At 64.0% G+C, this 15,751-nt stretch overlaps 1 protein-coding gene across 1 annotated transcript in view; it reads left to right on the top strand.

Annotated features, from left to right (window-relative positions):
• Positions 1-10,571, top strand: part of SDK2 (sidekick cell adhesion molecule 2) — a 162,660-nt gene extending 152,089 nt beyond the window's left edge. The window contains 5 exon segments of the mRNA XM_065415586.1: positions 432-596; positions 1,351-1,491; positions 3,634-3,910; positions 6,026-6,173; positions 10,218-10,571. Coding sequence (XP_065271658.1) covers positions 432-596; positions 1,351-1,491; positions 3,634-3,910; positions 6,026-6,173; positions 10,218-10,571 — 1,085 coding nt within the window.
• The last annotated feature ends 5,180 nt before the right edge of the window (positions 10,572-15,751 follow it).

Here is a 15,751-nt window from a genome sequence, read left to right as displayed (position 1 = left end):
TGGGTTCTACCTGGGTTCCCCAGCCCGTTCGCCTGGCAGAACCGCGGCCAGGGCAGCCCTGCTTTTGTAACCCCACCGGTGCCACGCACAACAGACACGCACACAGAGCAGCAGGTGGGGGAGTGGGGCAGCGCGCTGTGGGACGCCTCGCCACACAGAGCGCGGGGGGAAGGAGGGCCAGCCTTACAGAGCGTGGGAGGGAAGGAGGGCCAGGCGCCCAGAGCGCAGGGGGAAGGATTGCTCAGGGGACCCAGGCTGCCCCACGGTGCTGACTCCAGACCCCCATGCTGTGTGTGCCATTCAGCCAGGACCTTTGCACCCATCGCTTGGGGCTGGGAACTTGCTGCCCTCTGCCCTCCCCGTGCACCCACCCCCTGCTCTCTAGGCTGCTCCGTCCCCTAACCGAGCTGGGCGTCTCTCCTCTCTTCCAGACGAGGGGCTGTGGGACATCCTCATCAAGGACATCCCCAGGGAGGTGACCTCCTACACCTTCAGCATGGACATCCTCAAGCAGGGGGTCAGCTACGACTTCCGGGTCATCGCCGTCAACGACTATGGCTATGGGACGCCCAGTGCACCCTCCCCTTCCGTCTCAGGTGCTGGGGCTGGGGGGGACGTGCCCTGGGCTGCTCTCCTGGCCTGTCCCACCTAATGTACCCCCCTCCCTGCAGCCCAGGCTGGGGGGCCAGGAGGGGAGGGGATCTGGCACTTGGGGAAACCAGCAGCAGAGGAGGTGGGGGGCAGCAGGTGCTGTCAGCGTGCTGGGAGTAGGGGCCTGGGCTGGAGAGTGGGGGGCTGAGTTAAAGGGCACTGGAGCAGCCCCTCCCGGGAAGGGGGTGATCTCTCCATGTGCACAGGCACCGGCTTTCTTGGAAACAAGAAAGCTCTGGGCAGCTCCGTTCCACTGCCTGAAAATGGGCGGATACGGCCAGGACACCTGGCAGTCACCGTACTGTGATTCCCCTTCCCTCCCCACAAACACTGCCGGTGCCCCTCACTCGCGACCCATCGCCCCTGCCAGCCCAGCCCTGGGCTCTCCACACAGCTCTGCCAGGGCCCCTCAATCCCAACCCACAGCCCCCTGCTCACCCAGCCCTGGACTCTCCCCCTTGCTTTGCCAATGCCCCCCACTCCCAGCCCCCCGCTATCGCAGCCCCCCAGTTGAAGCAGGTCCGTTGTTTGCAAGTCTATTGGGGTTCCCCAGGAGCAGAGGAAGGGTCCCCGGGATGAGACAGATCCCATCCCAACACACAAACAAGCTCCAAGCCCCGCCAGCGCCCAGGACAGGCCCCAGGGTGTGAGCCGGCAGGGTGGGTGGGTGACACCCTGCTCTCCACGGCTGCCTTCCAGCCCAGAAAGCCAACCCCTTCTACGAGGAGTGGTGGTTCCTGGTGGTCATCGCCTTGGTCGGGCTCATCTTCATCCTCCTGCTGGTCTTCGTCCTCATCATCCGCGGGCAGAGCAAGAAGTATGCCAAGAAATCAGACTCAGGTGAGCGCCCCTGCAGGCAGGGCAGGAGCTGACGCCCAGAGGGGCTGCTCGGCCCGGCGTAGGGGGATGTGGTGCCACGGAGGCCGCGGTGCGGGAGGAGCGGCCCCCAGACTCACCTGGCTGGGAACAAGGTGCTGGGAACCAGGGGGGCTGGCTCTGAGCCGCCCTGGTCTCAAAGACAGAGGTGCAACACTGGGAGCCCGGGAGCTGTGCCTGGGTACGGGAGACGAGGGCGTTTCGCCTTCCCTGTCTGCAGCTTGCACCCCCCGTGGCTGTGGAGCCAGAGGGCCTGGCCCGTGGCTGGGGTAGACCAGCGCCGCTCTGCTGGAGGTGTGCCTGGATACACTGGTGGAGGGCCAGGATACACTGGTGGAGGGCCAGGGATCTCCTTCAGCTTTTGCCCTAGTTATTATGGTTCACGTCACTGCTGGCCAGGCCTCTCCCTGCACCCCCTAACACTGGTGTTAGGGCAGAACGTGGCTCAGCCGGTGACTCCAAACCCAGGGGAGCCAGCGTCGGGGTGCACACCGTGCTCCTGGGGTCCCTGGGCGTGGCGTGGTGCCTGCCCCGGCCACCCAGCGCTGGGAGCTTCCCCGAAGGCTCCACCCAGCAGCCTGATCAGTGGGAGCCTTTCCCTTCACTGCCCTGGCTCGCGGGTGAGACCCTGCCGCCTTCTGCCACTTCCCGCCAGCTGCTCTGCTGATGGGAGCGACACCAGAATCGTCCCCCCAGCACAACAGGCCCATCCCGCCCCTGCCCTGCCGGCAGACGCGGGTTAGAAAAGCGCGTCACTGGCCGTGTTAATGTCGCTGGGAGCTCCAGATCAAACAACCGGCTTCTCTCATTGTGAGCTGCCAGCGGCAGGAAAGGTCACGGGATTAGTAAATGCAGCTCTGTTTTCTTAGCCAAATGAAGGGCTCAGATTGTGGGGCTAATGCCGCCCGCCCTGCTGAGTCAATACACTTGTGTAGCCGAGCAAGGGAAAGACGCCTGGCGCTGGGAGCCTGGACTCCTGGCTTCTAGTGCGGGCGAGTCACACCCAGAGCCTCTAGGGCTGGTGCCTGGGTTCGTGGGGCCCGGAGTTAGAAGCCAAGGGGCCCAATTCTCCGCCCCTCTGCTGCTGGGTGATTGCTCCCACCTGGACATCAGGGGCGTGAAATGCCGCCGCACCGTTCGCCCCACCGGTGCCAGTGTCCGACGGCAGCTGTGCCCCAGGAAACGCCCACACCGGCTGGAAGGCAGGGGGCAGTTGGGCCCCAAGGGACTAGAGCCTGGCAGCTTGTGCAGCTGTTTGCAGCAGAACCCTGTGCCCAAACCCAGCACTTGCCCTTCAGGGATCTCAAAGCACTTTATAGCCATTAACGGGTTAACCCCTGGGGGAGATCAGAAAGCATCAGTACCCCCGTTTTAGGGATGGGGAAACCGAGTCACGAGCAGAGTGGTGATTTGCCCAGTGAGCTGCTGGCAGAGCTGGGACGCAGATCTCCTGATGCTCAGCCCTGATTTGCCCAGGGCCTGCTGCCCCATCGCTGGGCACAGCATGCCGTCAGCCCGCTGTCTGCTCGAGGGCCTGGGCACTTCACAGATTGCATGCCGGGCGGGATTTTACCATGCCCGCAGCGTGACGAGCAGGGCTGGCCAGACGCTGAGCTGAGACCGACGCCCAGCGGAGCACCAGCCATGCGGTCCGCTCCTCATGCCTTCAGCTGCCCAGACGGCTGGGCTGGCACGGGGAGCTCTGCGTAACCCGTGCCCCCTGGCCACGCTGGGGACCTGTGAAGAGCACCACCCTGGCCTTGAGCCCCACGGAGCCGCCTCAGCCCTGGCGGGATGGCACCGCACTGGGATACGAGGGCTGGCTGGAGAGGGGGTGAGCTCGTCCCCCGGAGCCCTCCCAGCCCAGTTCGAAGCTGGCGCAGACCAGACTGAGTGATGAGACGGGACGGGTGAAGGCTGCCCTACCCCTTCATTGCCACTGAGCGTGCTGGGCGTGGTGCCCGCTGGCTGAGCTGGGGGGTGTCCTATGCCCACGCATCTGGGGAGAGAGGGGGGTCATTGGCCTGGGGAACCCCTGGCTACAGTGCACCTGCCTGCTCCCCCTTTCTCCATCAACTCCCTCCAAATCCCATTGCTCGTCTCCAGGCCTGTCTCGGGGAGCAGGCAGGTCCGGGAGGGTCGGCCCAGGAGTCTGAGCTGGTCCCGTAGCCGGGTGTGTGATGTGCGGGTTCCCCCCGGGGCGGGGCGCTGCCCCAGCTGATGGCTCCCCTCCTGCTCCGACAGGGAACAACTCCAAGGCGAACGCGCTGAGCCACGGGGAGATGGTGAGTCTGGACGAGGGCAGCTTCCCTGCCTTGGAGCTCAACAACCGGCGCCTCTCCGTCAAGAACTCCTTCTGCAGGAAGAACGGGATCTACACCAGGTACCGGCCGTGGGGCTAAGGGCTCTGTGTGCCCAGCCAGAGATCTGGGGCCAGGCCCCCGCCCCCACTGCACCCCACTGCCCGGGTTACTGGTGTGCTGGCACCTGCCGGACACTCACCGACACCAACTGCCCCCACAGGTGGTTCTGGGTGGGGATGTGGAGCCCGGAGCAACAAAGGGGTTGGATGTGGCTCCGGATCGGGCTCTCCGCCTAAAGCCATCGGCTCCAGTGGGGCTGCCGCTGCTCGCCCCCCACCCATGACTGTTGTAGCGGGGCTGGGGCTGGCATTGCTCTGAAGCACCTGGGAACTGGAACAGCAGCTGTGCCGAAGCAAAGCCCGTAGGCACCCCCCAGGATTGCTTGGCTGTTCCCCCGCCCGGCTCCCGGAGCTATCTGCAACCAGCACACCGGTCCGTGGTGGTGGGTCAGGGTTGCGGGGCACTGGCAGAGCTGTGGGGAGCGGGGAGCCCGGGGCTGGGATAGCAGAGAGCTGGGGGTCGGGATTGAGGGGCACTGGCAGAGCTGGGGGGAGGGGGGAGCCTGGGGCTGGGCTAGCAGGGGGCTGCGGGTCGGGATTGAGGGGCACCGGCAGAGCTGTGGGGAGGGGGGAGCCCGGGGCTGGGCTAGCAGAGAGCTGGGGGTCGGGATTGAGGGGCACCGGCAGAGCTGTGGGGAGGGGGGAGCCCGGGGCTGGGCTAGCAGGGGGCTGCGGGTCGGGATTGAGGGGCACCGGCAGAGCTGTGGGGAGCGGGGAGCCCGGGGCTGGGATAGCAGAGAGCTGGGGGTTGGGATTGAGGGGCACTGGCAGAGCTGTGGGGAAGGGGGAGCCCGGGGCTGGGCTAACGGGGCTGGGGGTCGGGATTGAGGGGCACCGGCAGAGCTGTGGGGAGGGGGGGAGCCCGGGGCTGGGCTAGCAGGGGGCTGCGGGTCGGGATTGAGGGGCACTGGCAGAGCTGGGGGGAGGGGGGAGCCTGGGGCTGGGCTAACAGGGGGCTGGGAGTTGGGATTGAGGGGCACCGGCAGAGCTGTGGGGAGGGGGGGAGCCCGGGGCTGGGCTAGCAGGGGGCTGCGGGTCGGGATTGAGGGGCACCGGCAGAGCTGTGGGGAGCGGGGAGCCCGGGGCTGGGCTAGCAGGGGGCTGCGGGTCGGGATTGAGGGGCACCGGCAGAGCTGTGGGGAGGGGGGAGCCCGGGGCTGGGCTAGCAGGGGGCTGCGGGTCGGGATTGAGGGGCACCGGCAGAGCTGTGGGGAGCGGGGAGCCCGGGGCTGGGCTAGCAGGGGGCTGCGGGTCGGGATTGAGGGGCACCGGCAAAGCTGTGGGGAAGGGGGAGCCTGGGGCTGGGCTAACGGGGCTGCGGATCGGGATTGAGGGGCACCGGCAGAGCTGTGGGGAGGGGGGAGCCCGGGGCTGGGCTGGCAGGGGGCTGTGGGTCGGGATTGAGGGGCACCAGCAGAGCTGTGGGGAGGGGGGGAGCCCAGGGCTGGGATAGCAGGGGGCTGCGGGTCGGGATTGAGGGGCACCGGCAGAGCTGTGGGGAGCGGGGAGCCCGGGGCTGGGCTAACAGGGGGCTGCAGGTCGGGGTTGAGGGGCACCGGCAGAGCTGTGGGGAGGGGGAGCCCAGGTCTAGGCTAGCGGGCTGTGGGTCAGGGTTGAGGGGCACTGGCAGAGCTGGGGGCGGGAGCCCGGGGCTGCGGGGCAGGAGTGTGGGGTGCTGGCAGAGCTGGGGGGGTGAAGCCCGAGGCTGCGGGGCAGGAGTGTGGGGTGCTGGCAGAGCTGTCGGTGTAGGCGCTTGCTCATGTCCTGCCCAGCTCCTGCTTTCGAGCACCAAGCCGGCTCTCAGATTGGAGAGGGCAGGAGAGGAAAGCAGTGGAAGCCGGAGCCGCCGGGACCCCGCTGGTTAATGGCTCAGCCCCAGGCAGGCCAGCAGCCTGCAGTGGGGAGGGTTCGGGTGCGGCCCCACGGCCGATGCTCTGAGCAGCCCTGCTAGCACCCGGGGGGGGGTGTCAGTGGGCTCGGGTGGGGCCTGCTGGGGTGGCCGTGGCTGGTCTCCCCGAGCGGGACCCGGGGGATTGGCTCCAGCGCCAGAGTTCTCCCTTTCCGAACGAAACGTAGAGCTTCCGTGTCCCTGCCGAGGTCCCCGCCGCGGCCCAGCCCCGGGAGCCTGCATTACTCCGACGAGGACGTCACCAAGTACAACGACCTCATCCCGGCCGAGAGCAGCAGCCTGACAGAGAAGCCCTCGGAGATCTCGGACTCCCAGGTGAGGGGCGGCTCGCAGGGGCCGGGGCTCTCATCTCGGCAGGGCTGGGGGGCAGCACGCGCTCACGGCAGGGCCTGGCCGGAGGGTGAGAGGCGGCTGCGGCACAAGGGGTGGGGGGCAGGGGTCAGACAGGCCTCCCCACCCCATTCAGCCATTGGCCCCCCCGGCGGGAAAATCGCTCTGCACCGTGCCTGGGATCCTCAGGCTGGCTGCCCCTGTCGTCCCCCACAATTCCTGTCCCCTCTGTCAGCTGCATCCCCTTGTCCTCATCACCTCCCCCCTCCCCGTAAAGGGGATTGGGGACAGGAGTGTGTTCCAGTGCATGCTGGGAAAGGGAGGAACGATACAGTTCCCCACCCCCGACTGATTCCTGCTAGAAGCCCCATTGCTGCCCGGGGTTCCCGCCGTGGGGCATGCCCCCCCCCCCCCCGTTTGCGGGCATGGGTCACCCCCTGAGCACCCAGGGTTGTGGTTTAGCATCTCAGCTGGGCCTGACGGACACAAAATTCCTGTCCCCTGGCAGGTGCCCCCGGGACTGTTTGTTCTTCCCCAGCTGGCACAGCCCATGGGCGGGGTCAGAGGCGTTGCCCTGTCCCCGATGCACCAGCATGCCCCTCAGACAGCCAGACCCCTAGCAGGCTGCCCCGCAGCGACCAGCATGGCCAGGGCACAATGGGACCCTGGCTTTCCTGGTGTCGGAGGGGGAAGCTGGGGGGGGAGCGCAGTGGGGGGGGAGCACAGATCCAGGAGGCTGGGATCTGAGCTGAATATACCCAGGGACAGTGGAAACAGGCCCTCGCCACGGGCTCTCTCCACGCCGGTATCACACCCCAGCTGGCTACCCTGCACTGCCTTGGAGCACGCCGTGAGCTGCCGGGTGTTTAGCCCGGCTCCCTGCAAAGGGAACAGCTGCTCTGGGACCCCAGGGCAGCCTGTGTCCCCGTCTGACCCCCCCTCTTTGGGCCATGTAGAGCAGTGGCCGAGGGTCCAGGCCAGGGTTCAGGGAGACCCTCTGCAGCGGCACGCCTGGGAACAGGATGGGGCTAGAGAGAGACCCCAGGAAACCACGTATTCCCCCAGGACCCCCCAGTACAGAACCCGGTTTCTCCTGGCCATGCGTTTCCAGGCGCAGATGCTGCAGCTGTGCTGGGACTGGCCCTAGCTCCTCCAGTGGCCCTGGGGGCTGAGATTCAAATGGCTGCCTGGAATCCCCACTCCATCTGGGAGACTGTGAGAGCCGGCGAGGCCAAAACAGAGCCTGTCGCTCAGCTCTCGCATTAGCCCCTGGGCTGTGGAGCGGTCATGCAGCACCTCGCGCCGGCCACGTGGGGCTGAGCAGCGGGCCAGGGGACCCGGGCCTGCTAATCCCACTTCAGCCACTGTCTCAGCTGGGCCACTCAGCTAGGGTTACCATACGTCCGTTTTTTCCCGGACATGTCCGGCTTTTCGGCAATCAGACCCCCGTCCGGGGGGAATTGCCAAAAAGCCGAACATGTCCGGAAAAAATACTGGCCGGGCACTTCCTCTCCCGCGGCTGCTCTGCTCCTCCCCTGACTCAGACTTCGGCTCTGTTTAAGAGCCAAGCTGCCCGAGCCAGCGCTACCGGCTTCGGGCAGCCCCCTTGCCTCCGGACCCCAGCCGCCGGAGCAGAGCAGCTGGAGCCGGGGAGGAGAAGTGCCCGGCCGGCGGCTGGGGTCCGGAGGCAAGGGGGCTGCCCGAAGCCGGTAGCGCTGGCTCGGGCAGCTTGGCTCTTAAACAGAGCCGAAGTCTGAGTTCGGGGAGGAGCAGAGCAGCTGGAGCCGGGGAGGAGAAGTGCCCGGCCGGGGGCGCAGGGTCCGGAGGCATAGGGGCTGCCCGAAGCCCGAGCGCTACCGGCTTCATGGTTTGCCGGGCAGCCTCCAGACCCTGCGCCCCCAGCTGGGCGCTTCCCCTCCCAGGCTCCAGCTGCGCTGGGGAAGCGCCGGCCGGGGGCTCAGGGTCTGGAGGCTGCCCGGCAAACCGTAAAGCCGGTAGCGCTCGGGCAGCCCTTTTCGCGTGGCTGGGAGGGAGGAGGGGGAGTTAGGGCGGGGACTTTGGGGAAGGGGCGGGGAAAGAGCAGAGTTGGGGCGGGGCCGGGGTGGGAAAGGGGCGGGGCCAGGGCCCGTGGAGTGTCCTCTTTTTTTATTTTTTAAATATGGTAACCCTAACTCAGCTCCCTGGTGCACTGGTTCTTCCCGCCCTGCGGGACCCTCGCTTGGGGGTGGCGAGTGCTGAGCGCGCCTAGGGACTAACCAGAGCCTCAGGGTACACGCAGGAGCAGCGGGGAGAGATGATGGGTCAGATCCTTCTGTCAGTGGCAGCCGGGCAAATCCGCGCTGAGTTGGGGGGGACATGGGGGGTGTAGCCGAGATCTCACTCTGGCTCGTAGCGCCTGCTTCTCTTTTACATCAAGGTCCCTTTGGCCTTTCCCTTGCACCAAGGCTCCTTTACGCTACCGGAGCGCTGGGAGTGGGAATCTGACCGACTGGCTCTTTCCTCCCTATGCCTTGGCGGGCTGTAGCTGCGCGACCGAGCGCTGGGAAGGGGCAGAGGGAGCCCGAGGGGGTGGAGACGCGGGCGCTGCGTGAGCACCAAGCCTGCCCGTGTACCCCCACGACGGGAGCGCCTGCAGGTGCCCCCGGAGATCAGGACCCCCTTGTGCCGCGCGCTGGGTGGCCCCGCACGGAGAGGGCCTCACACTCGGAGCAGAGAAGACAAAGGCTGGGTTATTATTCCTGCAGGAGAGCTGGGGCCCCAACAGGTGCAGTGACGCTTACTCGGGCATCCGTGGCACAGCTGGGAATTCCCTGGCCGCTCCCATCACCTGAGCCTGGTGCAGGCTTGTGTGTCTCAGAGCCGTGGAGGGGAACAGGCAGCTGAGGGCTTCCTGCTCCCCAGGACTTTGCAGCTCTTCAGCAACCCCCCAGCTGCCCCATAGGCCTGGGCTTTGCCTGGCCTTTCCTTTGCCTGCAAAGTGGAGGCGAATCCAAGTTAACCCCCCTTTGCATTGTCGCTGGGTGAGTGTCTTTGAGGAGCTGTAAGAGCTGAGCTCGCTGAAAGCTGTCACTTGATTGCTTTCCTGGCCGCCCGAGCTTCCTCGTGAATGGGGCCATTGTGCCTTGGGGAAGGGGGCAGCTGAATTCAATTATGGAAAGCAGAGGGCGAGTTGAAAGGAGGGACGTGAGCCAACCCAGCCTCTGCCTGAGCTCTTTCTTCTTCCCCCGTCCTCCCCGCCGTGCCCTCTGACAAAAATAGCTCCGGCTGCTCCCAGAGACGGCGCGGAGGGTCAGCGCTGCCAGGGCTTGCGCTGGGACTGGTCATCGGGGAAGGAACGCCAGGCCGGGATGGGGTCTGGGTCTGGTTGTCGGGGAGGAGATGCCAGGCCGGGACAGGCGCTGGGTCTGGTCACTGGGGAAGGGACGCCAGGCCGGGACGGGCGCTGGGTCTGGTTGTCAGGGAGGGGATGCCAGGCCGGGCCGGGTGCTGGGTCTGGTCACTGGGGAAGGGACGCCAGGCCGGGACGGGCGCTGGGTCTGGTTGTCAGGGAGGGGATGCCAGGCCGGGCCGGGTGCTGGGTCTGGTCACTGGGGAAGGGACGCCAGGCCGGGACGGGCGCTGGGTCTGGTCGTGCTCTATCACCAGCTTCCCCCAGGGCCCGATTCTGACCCTCCCTTACTCCAGTGCTGTTCCATGGAATCACTCTGGACTCACACCAGTGTATGGGAGACCCCAGTTCCCTGAGCTCCGTGGATACATAGGGAGGGACTGCTGCCCACCTGCCCACCCCCTCCCCTGCCTGCAGGATGGGTGCGGTGGTGCAGGCTGTGATGTCATGTAGGGTCACGGTTTCCAAGCTGCCTCTCACAAGGCCAGTGCCCAGTGGGCTGCTGGTGGCACTGCCCGGCGGGTGCCCCCTCAGCTCCTTCTGCTCGTGCCATGTCCTTGCGGGCATGTGCTTGTCGGGCCGGCTGAGTGCTGCGGCCGGGCACAGCCAGACCTGTAGTAACCCAGGCTCTGTCTCTGCAGGGGAGCGACAGCGAGTACGAAGTGGATCAGAACCAGCAGAAGGCCCACTCCTTCGTCAACCACTACATCAGCGACCCCACCTACTACAACTCCTGGCGGCGCCAGCAGAAGGGCATCTCCCGGGCCCAGGCCTACAGCTACACGGAGAGCGATTCCGGCGACCCCGACCACTGCCCCTTGTCCAACAGCACCAGCACCCAGCAAGGCAGCCTCTTCCGGCCCAAAGTCAGTAGGACTCCAACCCCCCAGACGCCCGTCAACCCCCCCAACCAGCAGAGCACCCTGTACCGCCCCCCCAGCAGCCTGGCGCCGGGCTCTCGAGCCCCCATTGCAGGATTTTCTTCTTTTGTTTGATGGTTTCAAAAGAAATAAAGAAAAGCGAAAAAGGACAAGAAATCCCAAACCCACGTTTACGTCCAGAGTTATTTTTTCCGAGGCAAAGGAGACGTCCCAGCAGGGCAAGCCCAGCACTGGCCGGGGAGAGACAAGCGGACCCGGTTCGGAGTCTAATCATTTGCTGCTTCCAGAGGCGCATGGAGCCCTATAGAAGGGGCACCCCCTGAAAGGACCTTTGCAAAAGCTTGCAGGGCCGCGAGTCCGTCTGTGGGAGGCCTTCTCTTCTCTTTGAGGCTGAGGCGCGGAGAGGAAAGTTACAGGGTAAAGGACAGCAGCTGGCGGGCTCCCGGCCGACGCTGGTGTCTCCACAGGGCGCTGGCTCCTTGCGGGCGGGTTTACTCAAGGGCCTTTGCTGACAGGACAAACCCACCCCTTGTGGGCCAAAGCTTTCTTTGTGCGCTCCCTGAAAGACCAGCCAGCTAGCGTCCAGAGGAGCGGGGCGTGCAAGTGCCGTCAGCCAGCGTGGTCACACAAGACTTCAACCGGCGAACCCACACCAGTGACCAACGGTGTCCTCGGCCCAGCACCACAGAGCCTGACGTGGGATGGGAACGGTGCTGCTCTTCCGCTCAGCGTTAGGTGGGAACAACGCTTGCAGGCCCTTGCTTCCCAGTGGGCCGCAGACGTGCCCGATGGCCCGCGTGCTGGACGTGGGACCCGCTTTGCCAGGCTGCCCGCTCGGCTCACCGGTCCTTCCTCTGCCAGTCTCCTCTCCTGTCTCCCCGTGACACGCCATGTCAGAGTGTGGAAAAGTGACAAACCAAAACACAAAGCCCGTAGGCAGCCGTTTGGTTTGCTGCATTGGGGCGGGATGTGGGGGGTGGAGAGTGGATTTGGGGGGGACGGGGATGCTGGAGTTGTGATCGATTTACTTGAATCCTTCTGGAGGAGACATCCCCCTCCCAGCCCCCCTTATCCCTGGCGAGAAGCTGGGGAGGGGGCCTCTGCGGCCGAACTGCGCCACGGGGCAGGTGACCAGCATGGGGGCGTCGCTTATCGGCACGGCAATTCATTTCTTCCTTCCTTGGCCCCATCCTGGGGGGGGGTGGGGAGGGAAAGGAAAATGCCCCGGGTCCCGGGATGGTTGTGGGGCGAGATGTACCCTCCGCCTACAACGTGGTCCTCTCCCCCTGGCTTGGGACGGACGCCGCCCCTTTAACTCCAGCAGAACAGAGGGGGCGGGGCGGGGCTCTGCTAGTGATGGATTGGCAGCCGCAGTCTTTGTTTTGTGTTGTTTTAGTGCCCAGGTTTGGCGGGGGATGCGAGGGGAGGGGGCCAGAATCGGGATGAGGGGGATCGGTGGTGGTGGTTGTTTCCAGCATCGCAAAACACACACAGTGCCTACTCGTCAGCTGGATCCCGAACTCCTTAGCCGTCTTCCCTTCCGCGCGGGTGCGAAGTACGAGCTGGAGGGTCCGGCTGTCCCCCGCTGTGTCCCCGTCCTTCTGCGGAGGGGGTCCGGAGCTGTCACTGTGGTGATTAGCTCCATCCATGACGCCCCACGGGCTCTCGCCCGTATTTGCACATTCTCGGCCCAGGCTGGTTGACAGAGGATTGAACCTGGTGCGTGGGGTCCCTTTAATAAAGACTCAAAAGCGCTGGAATCGTTTTTTGGTTTATTTCTTTTGCCCCAAAAACAGAGAGAGGCGCTCAGAAATGACGCTGTACCCTGCAGAACTTGAGAAAGAGATGGAGCTGGGATCACCCCAAACTTCCCAGCTGCCGGTCCCTTTTGCAGGCGTATTCCTGCAAGGGAGGGTGATGTGGGTAAGTAGTTGTGGCCCACGGGGTCTCTCTCGCCTCCGTTCAGGTGCACGGAGAAGGAGCGATGGTTTCTGTGCAGGTGACCGAGAAATGGGTTATCCTGGGAAAGTGCTGGCCAGAAATCGGCTCTACAGTGCTGTCTGAGCGCTCCGGGCAGGGCTAGACAGCACGGTGGCTAAAATACCTGTGTCCCCCAGAGCCTTGGCTACACTAGAGCTCCCACGGGTGGAGCTTTACAAAGCTCAGCCCTCCTCCCATGCAGTGTCCTTGTGGAGAGCTCCATTAACTCCAGGGAAAACCCCTTCTGTCGCTGTAGGAAGCACCTACCCTACGGAGCTGTGCCGCCGTGGCGTAGATACCCTGTCGCCACATCTCTACCTCCCCGGGATCACAGCTGTGCAGGAAAGAAGCATCCAGTCAAACCCACAGCTTCCCTCATTGCAAGGCAGCTAAATCCTCATCCCCTCCGTGGTGCTCACCATGGACAGGGCAAGTGCTGGCTGCTTCCCTTGAGCCCAGGATTTAATCAGCACCTAATACCCTGAGGCCACTGAGCCTGGCTTGCAGGCCAAGGCGTGATTTGGGATTAGCCCAGAGCCAGGAAATAGGTAATAAAGAATCCCCAGGGGGCCGGCTGGGAGTTTAATTTGCAGATTCCAAACCCATTAGCAGCGGGGCTGGTTCCTCGGTGGGGTGAAGGGGGGGGGGGGTCGCTCTGGATCCAGACAAGGAGCAGAAGGACCCAAAGCCGGCGGAAGTCAATGGGGTAACTCCCCGCACTGGAATCCGCTTGAGTGGTGAGGTCAGACCTGCAGCAACCTTCCTGTGCAGCTGACACGCCAGTCCTAAAATCTGCATTGCCAGAGCCGGGACTGAAAGAAGGACTAGCAGAGAGACAGAGGGTGCGCTTCCCATGGCGCGTGTCCTTTTTCTAGCTAGACAGGACTCAGCAGTGGATTAGAAACTGGTTAATGGCCAGCTCACAAAAAGTCATTGTAAATGAATCGTCATCCGAGGGCGGGAGGGGGTTCTCGCAAGGATCCGCCCGGGACCCTTCAATAGCTTTATTAATGATCGGGAAGAAAATATAAAATCATTGCTGGGGAAGTTTGCAGGTGGAAGGTAAATGATGATTGATTTCGCGCTAAGGTGGCTTCTTTGAACACCGGGCATTTGAACACGGCCCAAGGCAAGGGCCTACATGGAGGAGCAAAGGCTGTAGGTTACACGGGGAGGGTGGGCGACACGACCCTGGAATGCAGTGACGCTGAAAAGGACTTAGGGGTTCTGGTCGCAAGTAACTGCACATGAGCTCCTGGCGTGAGGAGGCCATACGGAGGGAAGTGGCGAGCAGGAGTAGGGCGGGGATATGACATTAGTGAGCCCATTTCGATGATACTCTGTCCAGCCCTGGGGTCTGCACTGCCAGGAAGGTGGGTGAAAAACTGGCAAAGATTCATAGAATCATAGAAGATCAGGGGTGGAAGAGACCTCAGGAGGTTCTAGTCCAACCCCCTGCTCAAAGCAGGACCAACCCCAACTAAATCATCCCAGCCAGGGCTTTGTCAAGCCTGGCCTTAAAAACCTCTAAGGAAGGAGATTCCACCACCTCCCTAGGATTCAGCAAAGTGCTACAGAAATGACGCCCGGTGTGGAAAACCTGCCTTAGAAAGTCATCTGGGAACATCTCACCCAAGGAAGGGGTGGAGCCTTCGTCATTTGATGGCTTTAACTCAAGACTGGCTGTGGCGCGAACGGGAGGGACAGGCTCGAGGCAGAGGTTCTTGGCGGAGGGTCTGTGGCCTGTCACGCAGGTCAGCCCAGATCATCGTAAAGGGCCCTGCTGCCTGTCAGGCTGTAAGGATTTATTTGCATTTTGGGTTTGCCTCCTGGGAGCTTCAAATCGGCTGCTGAGCTGCGCGTTGGAAGCGCTGGGAAAGAGCTGGGATTTCTATTTCCGCTGCCTTCCCTCTGGTTTCCCATCCGCTGGAAACTGCGCTGAGCAGCCTACGCTCAGTCCAAGCAGAGAACATCCCAGCTTGTGTCTCCTCCTGCCCTTTGGCTCCTGCTCGTGCTGGCGTGAAGCCCCAGCCTGGCCCCTGAGAGATCCCTGCCGACCCACCCATCCCTAGCCCCCATGGGCTGCAGACCGGCGAGCGGCGCCCCCACCCAGAGCCTGCTGGCCTCCTTGGAAGGTGGTGGTGCTTATGGGGCAGGAAAGCAAACAGCTGGAGCCCCCCACCGCTGCGTTTCCCCACTGCCACTAGCCGGTGGTGTGTGAAGGGGGGAAAGGGGCTTTAACTCAGGGGTGGGCTGAGCCGTTGCGCGTCATGACCAAGTTTGACTGGAAAAGTACAAGCCTAAAGGGAGCCCAGAAAGACTTTGATGACTCTGCCTGAGGATGGGGCGCCTGGAACCGGCTGCCGAAGCTGCCTCGGCAAAGGCCCCCTTTATTGGCTGTCCAGCAGGATGCGTTTGCAGCTGGACTGGGATTTAGGGGGGCCACACGTCTCCTTTCTTCCAGTCCCTGCTTTCAAAGGCCAGTCCCAGGCCTGGGCGATTGTGCATCCAGGCTGGCCCCGTCCCTGGATTAAACCCTCCTGCGAGGCGCTCAGGGGGGAGGGGACGGAACGGCAGGCGAAATGCAATGCCAAGTCCAGCGTGAGACCAATCCCAGGCCTCCCCCTCCCCCTCCGAGCGCCAGCCTTGTGGCCACTGCACTGAGCATCTGCCGTTTCCACGGCAACACATCTGGAGCGGCCCTCGTTCATCGCCGCATCCCAGCCCGGGTCGCTTGGTGAAAGAGCTTCCCCCAGGCCCTTTGCAGGGGCCCCGGGGGCTGCTTTCCAGCTCTGAGTAAAGCCCGATTCTCCAGGGAGGCCTTGCTGCTTTGATGTCTCTGCACTGCACATACAGCCAGAGCCTGGCTGCAAGCGCACTCACTCGACAGGCACCGGCCCACGGCCGCTAAGCTGCTTCTGCTACCCGGGTGACATCCAGCCCATGCAGAGAGCTGGCCCAAGGCCTATGCGCTGCTTAACGCCTTGGGCTGGCCCTCTGCCCTGGGCTGCACTGCACCCCGAATGAGCGGCACAGAGACCCCGAGTCCAACTGCTCTGGCGGGAGAGCTTGGAGCAGAGCAGCTGCATCCGGGAGCGGTGCCCAGTCCGAATGCCGCAGGCAGCTCATTGCCACTAGCAGGACTGGCTCTGTGGTGGGACCTCTGTGTTGAATTTCGCTCTTTGCTGGTGCTGACAACCTCTGGGAAAGTACAGGGCGAGGGGAAAACCTGACCGAAAGCCCCTGTTGGTCCAGATGGTGTTTATAGTGTATCTGCACACACCCACACACGCAGAACTGTCTCACTGGCTGGA

This window comes from Emys orbicularis, chromosome 13 (assembly GCF_028017835.1).
Source record: "Emys orbicularis isolate rEmyOrb1 chromosome 13, rEmyOrb1.hap1, whole genome shotgun sequence".
Classification (NCBI taxonomy): Eukaryota; Metazoa; Chordata; order Testudines; family Emydidae; genus Emys; species Emys orbicularis.
This window is presented reverse-complemented; position numbering and strand designations above follow the sequence as displayed.